The 15,786-nt window shown below is 43.3% G+C and overlaps 1 protein-coding gene across 8 annotated transcripts in view; it reads left to right on the forward strand.

Annotated features, from left to right (window-relative positions):
• The first annotated feature begins 282 nt into the window (after positions 1–282).
• Positions 283–15,786, forward strand: part of IL1R1 (interleukin 1 receptor type 1) — a 99,134-nt gene continuing 83,630 nt past the window's right edge. For 2 of the 8 annotated variants that reach the window (XR_014017447.1, XM_081254236.1), the window contains exon 1: positions 1,581–1,640. Coding sequence is in view for 1 of the 8 variants with exons in the window: in XM_081254242.1 (XP_081110368.1) it covers positions 1,575–1,640 (66 nt within the window). In the remaining 7 variants the exon portion in view is untranslated. Of the gene's footprint in view, positions 390–416; positions 1,428–1,572; positions 1,641–1,685; positions 2,895–15,786 lie in introns of those variants that run through there. The other 6 variants (XM_081254237.1, XM_081254240.1, XM_081254244.1 and 3 more) reach the window with 5 other exon arrangements.

Consider the following 15,786-nt stretch of genomic DNA (forward strand, 5'->3'; position numbering starts at 1 on the left):
ATACGGATGTTCCGGAGTTCTGCAAAGACCATGTCGCTGATAAAATCACGTCATAATGACGTCTTCTGAGAGTTTCCATGGTAAAAGCTACGGGCTTGGCTCAGTGAGTGCTGTGCTCCAGACTTTGTAAAGGATCTTGGAGTTTGGAGATTTTCCATGAACTTCTGGTACTGAATTTTTATTGCCAAGTCTGACTATTTGTTTTCCCTGAACTCTGTCGGTGGGGGGACTAAGCAACTGACAAAACCCAGGCAGGAGTGTGTGTATGTGTGTGTGTGTGTGTCTCCTTGTTGAGAAGCGGGAAGGAGGAAGGGAGACGTTGTCTGGAGTGGAAAAGAGGGTCAGAAAAATCCTGGAAACAAAATCTTTCCTCTCCACTAAATGTTCAGGTAAAGATAAACTGATTAGGGAAAACAAACTCCTATTTTGGGGCAAATACCTAGGATGGGTTAAACCTGCTAGTGTCTTGTCCATGGCCTCCCTGTCAACTGGGTAGTAAGTTTCTTGGGGACAAAAGCTGGGTCTTCCTGATCTTTTGTTGTTGTTCTTCTTCCAAAGAGCATTGAGAGGGTCTTGCCTTCAGTGGAAGCCAGAAGCATCTCTTCAGTGAAATATCATTCACCTTCCAGCATTAGTAGCACCTGGCCAGCAACGTGGGAGGTGCTAGTGTGTTTCTAAGGTTCTAACAGCTCAGATCAGCAAGGCTGCCCCTGGAGCTGGGGGTGGATTAGGCTCCAGAGGCCTCTGCTACTCCACATTGGAGGAAGGGTGGAAAGTTCCCCCAGCCCCCGACCTTAGAGGGTATCTCAGCTTTTTCAGTGAGGTTATGTCTTTAGCAGTCTGTTGACGCACCAGATGGCCTAGGCCTGAATAGTCACATGATAGGTAGGTTAAAAATGTCAGCAAAACCTCTACAGGAATGTTGCCTTAACTTTAAGACCATTCTGCTTATACTTAATGTTGGAAGTCCTGTCTACCGCTCAGGTGGAAACATTTGATCTCGCAATTAAAGCTCATTAGTCTACCAATTAGTCACAGCTACTTGTAATCATTTAGCATGGGAAAACATTCTGGGAGGCCCTCTGGAAAGGATACCGAGAAGGGTGAAGAAATTGCGGCGCTCTCCCTGAGTACATACTCCCTGTTCACAAATATTGATAAGTAGCACAGGTCCCTGGAAAGACTCAAAGAGCAAGGCCAGGTTGGGCTCCACCCGGGCTCCACCCTGCCCGGCTGAGGGAATCTTGGGGAAAGTACTTACCTTTTCCATGCCTTAATTGCCTTATCTGTAAAATGGGCTTAAAGGACTTAAAGTTCCTGGAAAAAATGCCTGATACATAAGTGCCCACCCTTGCTGTCTCTGTTATTATCATGGAGAGAAGACTTGGATTCAGGGCAGGGAGCATCACCCCAGGATGCAGTAGGGGGTATGTATGAGTGAACTGTGGTGAAGACCGGAAGTGCGGGGAGGGGGACGAAGAGGAGGGGGAGTGTTGTGCGTGTTGTGACATCACGTTCAAGAGGAGAAGGGGAGGGCTTCCCTGGTGGCGCAGTGGTTGTGAGTCCGCCTGCCGATGCAGGGGACGCGGGTTCGTGCCGCGGTCCGGGAAGATCCCACATGCCGCGGAGCGACTGGGCCAGTGAGCCATGGCCGCGTACACACACACACACAAAAAAAAAAAAGAGGAGAAGGGGAGACGGGGCAGGGTGGTGGCTGCAGAGCACGTGCAAACACAGGTTTGAAAGTTGTCTTCGGGAGAGAGTGGTGGCCCATCCAGGTTGGCGCGGGGGGTTCTTTTAAAGGGCAGTGGGACAAGGCGGAAAGGTATGCGAAGGTAGCTGCGGGAAGGCCTTGGGTGCCAGGAGAGGAGCTTTGGCCATTTTGGTCCTTGCGCTGCAGACTTTTGAGTACAGCTCTGATAGGCGGGGCCCGTGCTGTGTTGAGAACATGAATCTGGATGCCGGGCACAGGAGGGGCCGTGAGAGAGAAACAGAAGAGGGATTCAGCAGCACAGTCTCTTGGGGATGGATCAGGCCGCCGCCAGTGGAAGCCAGAAGCTCTGGCTACATTTCCCCGAATCCTCCCTGCCCTGATGGATTTTGAGCCCAGGGGTGACCCTTGGGTTTCCTCGCCTCCAGGATGCTGAGAAGAGATCCCTGCAGTGTTCCCAGGGCACATGGCAGGGGCGGTGGGCATAGTAGGAAGAGGCCCTGTGTCTGAAACATGCAAAGACCTGAATGAAGGGTCCTGCAGCATCGCTGGGAACTCCCATCTGTGGATGTCATTACAAGAGGCTTGGGAGGTTCGTAGAAGAGGGAGGGCATAGGAGACCCCAGGCCTGAGGACTGGTCCAGATTCTGATGACAGGAACTGTGACAGACGAGATGTCTGTGGGCCAACCTTGCCCACGTTTATGGCTCAGTCATTTGAGAAGAGAGACACAGCCTGTGAACTGTTAGGAGTGAATGCTCAGTGGAGAGTGTGGTATTTCGAAAGGGCTTGGCACGTTTTCTGAATGCTTCTGGCTGCCTGCCGGGCTCAGAGTTTCCTGTTTCTAGTTCCCCACATGTGTCACAGCTGAGGATTAAAGCCCTAAGAGGCATCACCGGAGCCCACTTTCTCCTTTCTCTCAGCCTCTGCACAGTTGGGTCTCCTGACAAGCTGTGAGGCATCCCTCTCCTATGTAGAGACCAGACCGAAAGCTGTTTGGGAAAGAAAAGCGCAATTAGCAACTCCATCCAGGGCTGACTTCTAAATGCACTTTTGTTTTTAATAACCACTGTCAACTCAGCGGGCTCCATCCAGGGACAGAAACCCTGCGGGCTGACCCTGACCTACCACCTCCCTTGGGGCCAGCCGTTCCCAAAGCCTCCAACCATAAGGAAAGGGGACGGTAAGATGATTGCTTTGCACTTTGGTTTTCATTTCTGTATTTTTTCCCCTCCTTTTCCCTTTGTTTACTTATACACTGATGAAGTATTTAAGAGGGGCAAATGGAATCTGATAAAATTGACAGTGTCATGCTGTTTGTTGAGACAAGATTTGAAGGATTTCTTGGAGTTATGCGGCTCTGTAGGCATATTTAACTCTAAGTGTGTCTGGAGCCCTATTAAAAGCTCACCTATGATTACATATGTTTTATTCCATGGAAGATTAACTATGAAATATGCGGGAGATATATTTTATGACTACATACTACCTATAAGCCATCAATAGTTATGTGTCTTTTGGTAAATCACGAGGTTTAACTGAAGGGTATTGTAAAGTTCTTTTAAAATGCTGTAGTAGATGTTAGAATTAAGACATTTAATGACTTTCCTTTATGCTTCTACAGTTCTAGAGGGGCATAACCTGGGCCTGTGTTTGGCTGAAGGCATTGCATTGCTACAAACAGATATCACCGATTGCATTTAAAATTATAATATATTGTATTAGCAAGATTTGTGCATGCTTCCTTCCATAAGAGCTTACAATGGAATCTTTTTTTTTTAACATCTTTATTGGAGTATAATTGCTTTACAATGATGTGTTAGTTTCTGCTATATAACAAAGTGAATCAGCTATACGTATACATATGTCCCCATATCCCCTTACTCTTGTGTCTCCCTCCCACCCTCCCTATCCCACCCCTCGGTCACAAAGCACCGAGCTGCTATGCAGCTGCTTCCCACGAGCTAGCTATTTTACATTTGGTAGTGTATATATGTCCATGCCACTTTCTCACTTTGTCCTAGCTTACCCTTCCCCCTCCCCATGTCCTCAAGTCCATTCTCTAGTAGATCTGTGTCTTTATTCCTGTCCTGCCCCTAGGGTCCTCAGAATCTCTCTTTTTTTTTTTTTTTTTTTTTAGATTCCATATATATGTGTTAGCATACGGTATTTGTTTTTCTCTTTCTGACTTATTTCACTCTGTATGACAGACTCTAGGTCCATCCACCTCACCACAAATAACTCAATTTCATTTCTTTTTATGGCTGAGTAATATACCATTGTATATATGTGCCACATCTTCTTTATCCATTCATCTGTTGATGGACACTTAGGTTACTTCCATGTCCTAGCTATTGTAAATAAAGCTGCAATGAACATTGTGGTACATGACTCTTTCTGAATTATGGTTTTTCTCAGGGTATATGTCCAGTAGTGGGATTGCTGGGTCATATGGTAGTTCTATTTGTAGTTTTTTAAGGAACCTCCATACTGTTCTCCATAGTGGCTCTATCAATTTACATTCCCACCAACAGTGCAAGGGGGTTCCTTTTTCTCCACACCCTCTCCAGCATTTATTGTTTCTAGATTTTTTGATGATGGCCATTTTGATTGGTGTGAGGTGATACCTCATTGTATTCTTGATTTGCATTTCTCTAATGATTAGTGATGTTGAGCATCCTTTCATGTGTTTGTTGGCAATCTGTATATCTTCTTTGGAGAAATGTCTATTTAGTTCTTCTGCCCATTTTTGGATTGGGTTGTTTGTTTTTTTGCTATTGAAGCTGCATGAGCTGCTTGTATATTTTGGAGATAAATCCTTCATCAGTTCCTTCATTTGCAAATATTTTCTCCCATTCTGAGGATTGTCTTTTCGTCTTGTTTGTGTTTTCCTTTGCTGTGCAAAAGCTTTTAAGTTTCATTAGGTCCCATTTATTTTTGTTTTTATTTCCATTTCTCTAGGAGGTGGGTCAAAAAATATTTTGCTGTGATTTATGTCATAGAGTGTTCTGCCTATGTTTTCCTCTAAGAGTTTGATAGTGTCTGGCCTTACATTTAGGTCTTTAATCCATTTTGAGTTTATTTTTGTGTATGGTGTTAGGGAGTGTTCTAATTCATTCTTTTATAGGTAGCTGTCCAGTTTTCCCAGCACCACTTACTGGAGGCTGTCTTTTCTCCATTGTATATTCTTGCCTCCTTTATCAAAAATAAGGTGACCATATGTGCGTGGGTTTATCTCTGGGCTTTCTATCCTGTTCCATTGATCTATATTTCTGTTTTTGTGCCAGTACCATACTGTCTTGATTACTGTAGGTTTGTAGTATAGTCTGAAGTCCAGGAGCCTGATTCCTCCAGCTCCATTATTCGTTCTCAAGATTGCTTTGGCTATTCGGGGTCTTTTGTGTTTCCATACAAATTGTGAAATTGTTTTTGTAGTTCTGTTAAAAATGCCAGTGGTAGTTTGATAGGGATTGCATTGAATCTGTAGATTGCTTTGGGTAGTAGAGTCATTTTCACAATGTTGATTCTTCCAATCCAAGAACATGGTATTTCTCTCCATCTGTTTGTATCATCTTTAATTTCTTTCATCAGTGTCTTATATTTTGTCTCCTTGGGTAGGTTTATTCCTAGGTATTTTATTCTTTTTGTTGCAGTGATAAATGGGAGTGTTTCCTTAATTTCTCTTTCAGATTTTTCATCATTAGTGTATAGGAATGCAGGAGATTTCTGTGCATTAATTTTGTATCCTGCTACTTTACCAAATTCATTGATTAGCTCTAGTAGTTTTCTGGTAGCATCTTTAGCATTCTCTATGCATAGTATCATGTCATCTGCAAACAGTGACAGCTTTAATTCTTCTTTTCTGATTTGGATTCCTTTTATTTCTTTTTCTTCTCTGATTGCTGTGGCTAAAACTTCCAAAATTATGTTGAATAATAGTGGTGAGAGTGGGCACCTTGTCTTGTTCCTGATCTTAGAGGGAATGGTTTCGGTTTTTCACCACTGAGAATGATGTTGGCTGTGGGTTTGTCATATAAGGCCTTTATTATGTTGAGGTAGGTTCCCTGTACGCCTACTTTCTGGAGGGTTTTTATCATAAATGGGTGTTGAATTTTGTCGAAAGCTTAAACCATTAGCCAGACTCATCAAGAAAAAAAGGGAGAAGACTCAAATCAATAGAATTAGAAATGAAAAAGGAGAAGTAACAACTGACACTGCAGAAATACAAAGGATCATGAGAGATTACTACAAGCAACTATATGCCAGTAAAATGGACAACGTGGAAGAAATGAACAAATTTTTAGAAAAGCACAACCTTTTGAGACTGAACCAGGAAGAAACAGAAAATATAAACAGACCAATCATAAGCACTGAAATTGAGACTGTGATTAAAAATCTTCCAACAAACAAAAGCCCAGGACCAGATGGCTTCAGAGGCAAATTCTATCAAACATTTAGAGAATAGCTAACACCTATCCTTCTCAAACTCTTCCAAAATATAGCAGAGGGAGGAACACTCCCAAACTCATTCTACAAGGCCACCATCAGCCTGATACCAAAACCAGACAAAGATGTCACAGAAAAAGAAAACTACAGGCCAATATCACTGATGAACATAGATGCAAAAGTCCTCAACAAAATACTAGCAAAGAGAATCCAACAGCACATTTAAAGGACCATATACCATGATCAAGTGGGATTTATCCCAGGGATGCAAGGATTCTTCAATATAAACAAATCAATCAATGTGATACACCGTATTAACAAATTGAAGGAGAAAACCATATGATCATCTCAGTAGATACAATGAACCCTTAAAAGCTTGAGCATGGTTGTTGTTGTTGTTGTTGCTGTTTGTTTTTATTTTTATTGGGCTCTGGAAACTTGGTCCCTTTGCTGGGCCTAGGGAATCACTCAGACACTAGGACTGGCCATCACCCCCAGAGCAGAGGCCTGTATAGCTCAGGGAGTCCTGGTCAGCCATCACTGTTTTCAGCATGCTTTTTCAGTGGCTTTGAAAATGTTACATCTGGAGTTGCAAGGAAGACTGTAGGCTCTCAGGGTTTGGACACCCTTGACCTCTATATGTCCTATAATAATGTTGTTGTGTGAAACAATAAGAAAATGGGACAGAATCTGAGATATTAAAGAAAGGAAGGAAGAAAACAAAAATGAGGTTAAGCATTCAATTCAATTCAACTTCAAACTTCCTCTTGCTCTTATGCCAAATGTGACTTTGCACTGTGGGTGTGAGGGTGTGAAGGGCTGGATGGTGGGAAGGACATTTCAAAAGGTGCAGCAAGTGACTAGCTGGTTTGGTGAATCACATGTCCACCCACAGGCGACTGGAGGTCACCATGTGTGTGCTGGGGGCCGGGGGGAAATCTGTGCTCACTGGAAAAGTGGGATAGTTGTGGAAAGGGAGGAGACATACCATCTGGAAGGAGTAGGGACACTTCTCGAGATGAATTTGATGTTCCTAATAGTGGTGATGAATTTTATTTTATTTTTAAAAATTTATTTAAAAATGTATTTTTTAGAGTTTCTTCAACATTTATTCCAATTTGCTTTATATTATTATACTTCTAATAGTTTTTCACAGTTACTTAAATTTAAAAGTTAACTTATAAATTAGTGCATTTTATTTTTAAAAAAATTTTTATTGGAGGGCTTCCCTGGTGGCGCAGTGGTTGAGAGTCCACCTGCCGATGCAGGGGACACGGGTTTGTGCCCCGGTCCGGGAAGATCCCACATGCCGCAGAGCGGCTGGGCCTGTGAGCCATGGCCGCTGAGCCTGCGCATCTGGAGCCTGTGCTCTGCAGCGGGAGAGGCCGCAACAGTGAGAGGCCCACGTACTGCAAAAAAAAAAAAAAAAAAAAAAAATTTATTGGAGTATAGTTGATTTAATGTTGTGTTAGTTTCAGGTGTACAGCAGAGTGAATCAGTTATACATGTATCCACTCTTTTTTAGATTCTTTCCCATATAGGTCATTACAGTATTGAGTAGAGTTCCCTGTGCTATACAGTAGGTTCTTCTTATCTATTTTATATATAGTCGTGTGTATATGTCAATCCCAGTCTCCCAACTTATCCTTCTCCCCTCCTTCCCCCCAGTAACCTTAAGTTTGTTTTCTACATCTGTGGCTCTATTTCTGCTTTGTAAATAAGTTCATTTGTTACCTTTTTTTAGATTACACATATAAGTGATATCATATGATAAAAAAGTATTTTTTATTGAAGTATTGTTGATTTAGAATGTTTCAGGTGTACAGCAAAGTGGTTCAGTTATACACATATATCTATTCTTTTTAAGATTCTTTTCCATTATTGGTTATTATAAGATATCCGGTATAGTTCTCTGTGCTATACAGTAGGACCTTGTTGATTATCTATTTTATATATAGTAGTGTGTATCTGTTAATCCCAAATTCCCAGTTTATCTCTCCCCCCCCTTTCCTCTTTGGTAACCATAAGGTTTTTTTCTATGTAAGTATATTTCTGTTTTGTAAATAAGCTCATTTGTATCATTTTTTTAAGATTCCACATATAAGTGATATCATATAATATTTGTCTTTCTCTATCTGACTTTACAGATAATCTCTAGGTCCATCCATGTTGCTGCAAATGGCATTATTTCATTCTTTTTTATGGCTAAGTAATATTCCATTGTATAAATATGCCACATCTTCTTTATCCATTCATCGGTCCACAAGTAGTGATGAATTCTGAAAGATGCTTTTGGCCTGTCTCTACCCAACATTCAGTTTTTTAAAAAATTTATTTTATTTATTTATTAGTTTTGGCTGCATTAGGTCTTCGTTGCTGTGCACAGGCTTTCTCTAGTTGCGGCAAGCGGGGGCTACTCTTTGGTGCACTGAGCAGGCTTCTCATTGCGGTGGCTTCTCTTGTTGTGGAACATGGGCTGTAGGCGCGTGGGCTTCAGTAGTTGTGGCGCGTGGGCTTCAGTAGTTGTGGCTCGCGGGCTCTAGGGCGCAGGCTCAGTAGTTGTGGCACGTGGGCTTAGTTGCTTCGCGGCATGTGGGATCCTTCCAGACCAGGGCTCGAACCCGTGTCCCCTGCATTGGCAGGCGGACTCCCAACCACTGCACCACCAGGGAAGTCCCAACATTCAGTTTTTAATCTTTAACGTACAAACCCTTTTGGGCACTGTTAACTTGCTGAGGAGAGAAACTCCACAGGCGAGGTCATGGAGTGGCTGTGATCCACTTCTAAAATATAGCAATTATACTCCAATAAAGATGTAAAAAAAAAAAAAGTACACAGACAGCACATGCTCATGGTCAAAAATAAAATTAAAAAAGAATACATAGAGATAAATGAAAAAGGTGAAACATAAAACCTAACATTGTGAGATAAATACTGTTAGTATTTTGGTGGGTATGGTTTCCTCTGAACACATTTACATTTTTGATAAAACATGCTTGTACTGTACATGATGTTTTATCACCTGCTTTTCCCTTTCAGCAATATGCTGTGAGTGTTTTGCCATGCTAATGTATTTCTTCCTACAAAAGCTTTTTAATCACATTACACAGATGACTTGTTAAATCATGTTGGTATATTTGATTTTTTCTTTTCTATTATTAGCATTCCCCAAACTAACATTCTTATAGGGAAACCTATGCATCTCTTCCTGATTATTTCCTTGGAATAAAATCCCAGAGGTCAAAGGGCACGAGCATATTTGAAGCTCTTGCTTCTGTTACTAAATTTTTCTAGGAAAGTACTAGTCATGTATACTCCCTCCAGCACTGTATGGACACCCTTTTCTCACACTTTCACCAACATTGGGTTTTTCACCTTTTTTTTTTTTCTAAAGTGTACTAATCTGATAACTGGCCAAGAGTATTCTGTTGTCTTAATTTGCTTCAAGGACACTTTTTGTGAAACCTTCTGGCTTCCCATTCTGCCCCTTTGGGTTCAGCTTCTTGTCTTTTTTTGGTTACATTATCAAACCAATCCTCTCTCACAGTAACTTTTGCCAACCTAATTTCTGAGGGCTTTGACCTCATTTGATGTCTCTCAGCAAGTCTGCCCAGAGTGTGTGGGAGTCAAATACTTTTGCTGACTTTTTATTTACCGTTTGAACAACTGAGGGCAAACCTCAGTCTTTATGATTTTATCTCCTTTTATCTCTACAATTTAGAGGTAAGGACTGACTTTCCACTCCACCACATGATCCTACTGGGAAGATAAAGAGAAAAGCTAGAGGAATGTTCTTTAAATAGAAAGAAAGTAAAAATACCAAATGGTACTATTACTAGTGTTAATATGAAGTTTACTTATAGCCTCACCTTATAGAGTATCTAGTTTTGGGAGAGCTGCGTGCTGACATTTTGACAATGTCTTCTAATTCTAAACTTGGAAGGTTGTGCGTGTTACAACATGTTTCTTGGTTCCTAGATTCAGTAGCTCATGGACATACTTTAGATTAAAAACAGGATTTATTTTGTTGCTTATTTATCTCACCTGCACATGGGATAATATGCCATTCTTCTCATATTGCATTTTCACCATCCACTTGCTTTACTCTGATCCCCAGTGAGAGCTTCTGAAAGGTAGGGGCTGGTTTTATGTGTTTCTCTCTCTCCTGGGCCTGGTTTGGGGTCTGACACCCTGTGAGGGCTTGATGGACGTTTCTCGCATGAGTCAGTGGAAGGGAGCTAGGAATGTTTTTACCCAACTCTGCAGGGAAATGAATATCCCCAAAGGAATTACAGAGGATTTAAAAATGGAGCTTTATCTGGGACATATTGTTTTCTTGGTTTAGTTTAGTGTGGGTTGGTTTCTGTTTCTACTGAGTAAGACTTTAAAGCTCTTAATGGATGTTAAGCAAATGAATACAAACCCAGGGTAGAATCAGGAAAACGGAGATCGCAGCTTTTGTAAGTGCAAACCCCATGGACTTGGCATGTATGGAAAGCTTTGCAGGAGGTACAGAGTTTTACTCTGACCCTCAGCTCAGTGGTCGGTTGTTAAAATTGGGATCAAATGAACATTTAGCAATGGTTTGAACCTGGTATTGAATAAGTAATGATGATGGCAAATAACCAATAGAGCACTTTCTACATGTGAGACCTGGTTCTAAATGCCCTGTGTACGAGGTAGTCTTTATTATTATCTTACTTTGCAGACTAAGAAATGTAAGTGCAGGGACACGATTTGCCTACAGTCACATCAGTACTTAGTGCACGACTGGGATTCATGACACGGTCTCATTCTAGGGAGAATAAATGAATAAAAACACATAGCTTGCATGCTTTTGAATAGATAACGCACAGTTTAAAAGGCTTTAAAAAGGTTATTCAGTGAAGTCTTTCCCTCTTTCTCACCAATAGGTTGATAGTTAATAGTTTCTTCCACCTCTTTGACACTGTATTAGTCAGGGTCTCTTTCTGGAGAACCAATAGGAGATTGATATATATGTAGATATGTAGGTATCGATATAGCTGTATCAATCTCCTCTTGGTTATATATGTGTCTATCTGTCTATATGTATCTATCTAGGAATAGACTTATTATAAGGTGTGGATTGACTTATGCCATCATGGAGGCTTGAGAAGTCCCAGGATCTGCCGTCTACAAGCTGTAGACCAAGGAAAGCAGATGGTGTAGTTAGAAGGTTGAGAGTTAGAGAGCAGTGGTGTAGACACCTGTCTAGTCTGAAGGCCTAAGAACCAGGAGTGCCAAGGGCAAGAGAAGATCGACATCCTCACTCAAGTTGTCAGGCAGAGTTAATTCAACCTTCCTCTGCCTTTTTGCTCTATTTAGGCCCCCAGAGGATTGGGTGGAGCCCATCCACACTGGGGAGGGCCATTTGCTTTACTCAGTTCACCAATTCAGGTGCTAATCTCTTCCAGACACAGACACACCAGCTATCTGGGCATCCCACGGTCCAGTTCAGTTGACACATAAAATTAATCATCACACATGCCAATGATGTACACTCATCTGTACCTGGTTCCAAATCTGCATCTAACAAGCTGCTTTTTAACCTTTTGCTGACTAATAACTTGTTTGCAGTCTTTTGCTATTACAGCCAATGTTGCAATGAATAACAAACAGCCATGCCTGTGTCATTTTGCAGAAGTGCTAGCAAGCGTATTTGTTGGCTAAATTCCTGGAAGTGGCACTGCTGGGTCAGAGGCTTGTGTGCATTTGTGATTTGCCCACCCACCTCCCATCAGGTTATAACAGTTAACACCTCTGCCAGGAATGTTTGAGAAAATGTTTCTCCACACGTCTGCCGACACAGTATGCTAGCAAACTGTGTTTTTGTTGTTGTTGTTTTAGCTTTGGTGGTCTTATAGGGGGAAGAGGTTAACTCAGTGTGTTTTCGAATTTTTCATATCTCATATCATAGCTGAGGGGTTTTTTTAGACTATTTTTTATTTTTTAAATTTTTATTGGAATGTAGTTGATTTACCATGTTGTCTTAGTTTCAGGTGTACAGCAAGGTGAATCAGTTATACATATACATATATCCACTCTTTTTTATATTCTTTGCCCATATAGGTCATTGCAGAGTATTGAGAAGAGTTCCCTGTGCTATAGAGTAGGTCCTTATTAGTTATCTATTTTATATATAGTAATATGTATATGTCAAGCCCAATCTCCTAATTTATCCACTCCCCCTTATCTCCTGGTAACCATAAGTTTGTTTTCTACATCCATGACACTACTTCTGTCCTGTAAATAAGTTCATTTGTACCCTTTTTTTAAGATTCCACATATAAACGATATCATATGTTTGTCTTTCTGTGTCTGACTTACTTCACTCAGTATGACAATCTCTAGGTCCATCCATGTTGCTGCAAATGGCAATATTCCATTCTTTTTTATGGCTGAGTAATATTCCATTGTATACATGTACCACATCTTCTTTATCCATTCCTCTGTTGATGGACATTTAGGTTGCTTCCATGTCCTGGCTATTGTAAATAATGCTGCAATGAACACTGGGGTGCGTGTATCTTTTTTTTGTGTGTGCGGGACGCAGGCCTCTCACTGTTGTGGCTTCTCCCGTTGCAGAGCACAGGCTCCAGACATGCAGGCCCAGTGGCCCTGGCTCGGGCCCAGCCGCTCTGCGGCATGTGGGATCTTCCTGGACCGGAGCACGAACCCGTGTCCCCTGCATTGGCAGGCGGACTCTCAACCACTGTGCCACCAGGGAAGACCCACGTGTATCTTTTTGAATTATGGTTTTCTCCTGGTATATGCCCAGGAGTGGGATTGCTGGGTCATATGGTAGTTCTACTTAGACTTTATTTTTTAAGAGCAGTTTTAAGTTTACAGCAAAATTGAGAGGAAGGTACGGAGATTTCCCATATACCCCCTGCCCCACACGTGTATAACCTGCTCCATTAACAGTATGCCTCCCTCCCCAGAGGGATACATTTGGTACAACTGATGAACCTACACTGACACGTCATTATCACCCAAAGTCCGTAGTTTACCTTAGGGTTCACTCTTGGTGTGGTACATTCTATGTGTTTAGACAAATATAGAATGACGTGTATGCATCATTATAGTATCATACAGAGTATTTTCACTGCCCTAAAAGTCCTCTGTGCTCTGCCTGTTCATCCCTCCTCCCACCCGCCCCCTGGCAACTACCGATCTTTTTATTGTCTCTATAATTTCACCTCTTCAAAATGTCATATGCTTGGAATCATACATTATGCAGCCTTTTCGGATTGGCTTCTTTTGCTTAGTATTATGCATTGAAGGTTTCATCATGTCTTATCATGGCTTGATAGCTCATTTCTCTTTAGCACTGAATAATATTCCATTGTCTGGATGGACCACTGGTGATTTATCCATTCCCTTACTGAATGGTATCTTGGTTGCTTCTAAGTTTTGACAGTTATTAATAAAGCTTCTATAAACATCCATGTGCAGGTTTTTGTGTGGATATAAGTTTTTGACTCCTTTGGGTACATACCAAGGAGAGTGATTGGAGGATCGTACTGTAAGAGTATGTTTAGTTTGGTGAGAAACTGTCAGACTGTCTTCCAAAGTGGCTGCACTGTTTTGCACCTCCTCCAGCAGTGAATGAGGGTCCCTGGTGCCCCACATCTTTGACAGCACCTGCCATCAGTGTTGTGGATTTTGGCCATTCTAATAGGTGTGTAGTGGCATTGAGATTGTTTTAAAACCAGCTGTGATCATGACAATTGTTTTTGGAGCCTCATGGGTGTCCAGCCTTGGGATGCTGCAGTAGGGCCGGGCACACAGAGGGGCCGGGCAGTAGCCCGAGTCCAGTGTGTGATGAGCATCGTGAAAGACACAGACGTTTGCTGAGACAGTGGCTAAGGGGCTGAGTCTACATTACCTGGTGACGGGGGGTCCTTGTGAGGAGGCGTGAGGTCTGAGGCAAAGGGCACAGCGGCATGTGAGCCCTGTGGGGGGGGCAGGAGAATGGGGCCAGATCACGGTGGTGTAGACAGAGATGGGACCAGATCACGGTGGCGTAGACAGAGACGGGGCCATGGTAAGGAGCCTGGGTTTTATTCTGAACTTCCCAGTCACAGGCTGGGGAGATGGTGCCAGAGTGTGTACAGTCTTACCTCCCAGACCACGAGTGCTCACCTGTGTGATATTAGAGAAGCCCAATCCCTGTGCCCAAGCACTGGGGGACGTCGTTGTATTTACCATGAGAGATGTGGCAGGGCGGACATTTCCACAGGGCTGGCACGCAGGACACTGTGCTGTCTCGCCTAGCCCTGGATTCCTGGGTGTGTGACAAGCGACAGGTGCTTTGCCTGAACGTGGCCGTGGAGACATTCCACAGGCACGCACTCTGCCTCTCCCAGGAATGAAACTAGGTGTACAAAGGGCGTTCTCGCCCATCCCCTCACGCTTTGCTAAATTAACTGAGGGTTTTGAGAAATGATTCATGAGTGTCCAGTCCGGGCTGAGCCCTGTGCTCGGTGCTTCCAGTGTCGAGAGGAGGAGGAGGAGGTGGAGGAGGTCGGGAAAACACAGAGGAAGAAAGTGAGCAGCAGCTTCTTACTTTCTTACTTACAGTTTCGAGACAGAATTAATGTCAGTGATCAAAAGGCAGGCAGAGGGGCAGCAAAGAGGCCCAGCCACTTCTGGTTCCAGATGAGAACTCCGGCCTTGCAGACCACTGCAGGGGCCTGTTTGGTGCTGGGGAGTCCATGGAGCTGGAGCTTCTCTTATATCCTTCTCTGGAGGTGCAGGTAGGGTGTTCCTTCTATCTTTAGAGGTGAAGAATCAAGAGCTTTCCTCAAGGCCACGGGGTGGGCCAAGGGTGGAGCTGGGACTAGCCCCTGATTCTGAGCTCTCTGAGGATGCTCTCCAAGCATCCCCAAATAGAGCAAAATTCGTCAGCCTCATCGTTGGGGAAGGCCTGGAGGAGAGGCTCTCTCTCTGCCCCGTATCCTCTTTCACTTTGGCCCTTCTGGTTCCATTATTATGGGGCTGCTTGGCTTCCGAGCCTGTAGCATTGGCAGGGCCCTGCAGAAGGGCTGGACCACACCCTCACGTGACTGATGGTTAAGGCTCTAAGCCCAGAGGTGCTTCTGTCTTGTGAAGAAACACAGGGGACTGAGGTCAAGTATTGTTGGTTGGGCTCTCAGGCCCCTATCTAGGGCACAACTGGTGATTTGTGACCAGAGCAGCGTGGGGATTAGCGTGCGTGTGCGTGTGTGTGTAGGTGGTGTGTCTGGATGAAGGCTTCGGGACCTGCTGGCCCAGAAGACGTGTTCAGGGATGCAGGTTTCCATGGAGATAGGACCACCTGGGCAGGAAGTGGGACAGCTGTGAGATCAGTTAACACCTCAGCTAGCTTTGCTTCCTGGTCCAGGGAGAAGAGAGCAGGGTTTGCTCCGGAGGAGAAGGGACTCCACAGATGAGTTCCAGATGCTCAACTTAGACAGAGGGGCCCAATCCAGCACAACATGGGGTGGGGTTGGGACTTGTCTAGTGATAATGATAAGGAGGTAAAAGGGGCAGCAAAGGAATACTTACAAGGCAGCCAAAGGAATACTTACAAGGCAGCCAAAGGAATACTTACAAAGGAAAAGTCC

This window comes from Mesoplodon bidens (assembly GCF_964165515.1).
Source record: "Mesoplodon bidens genome assembly, chromosome: 14".
Lineage (NCBI taxonomy): Eukaryota > Metazoa > Chordata > Mammalia > Artiodactyla > Ziphiidae > Mesoplodon > Mesoplodon bidens.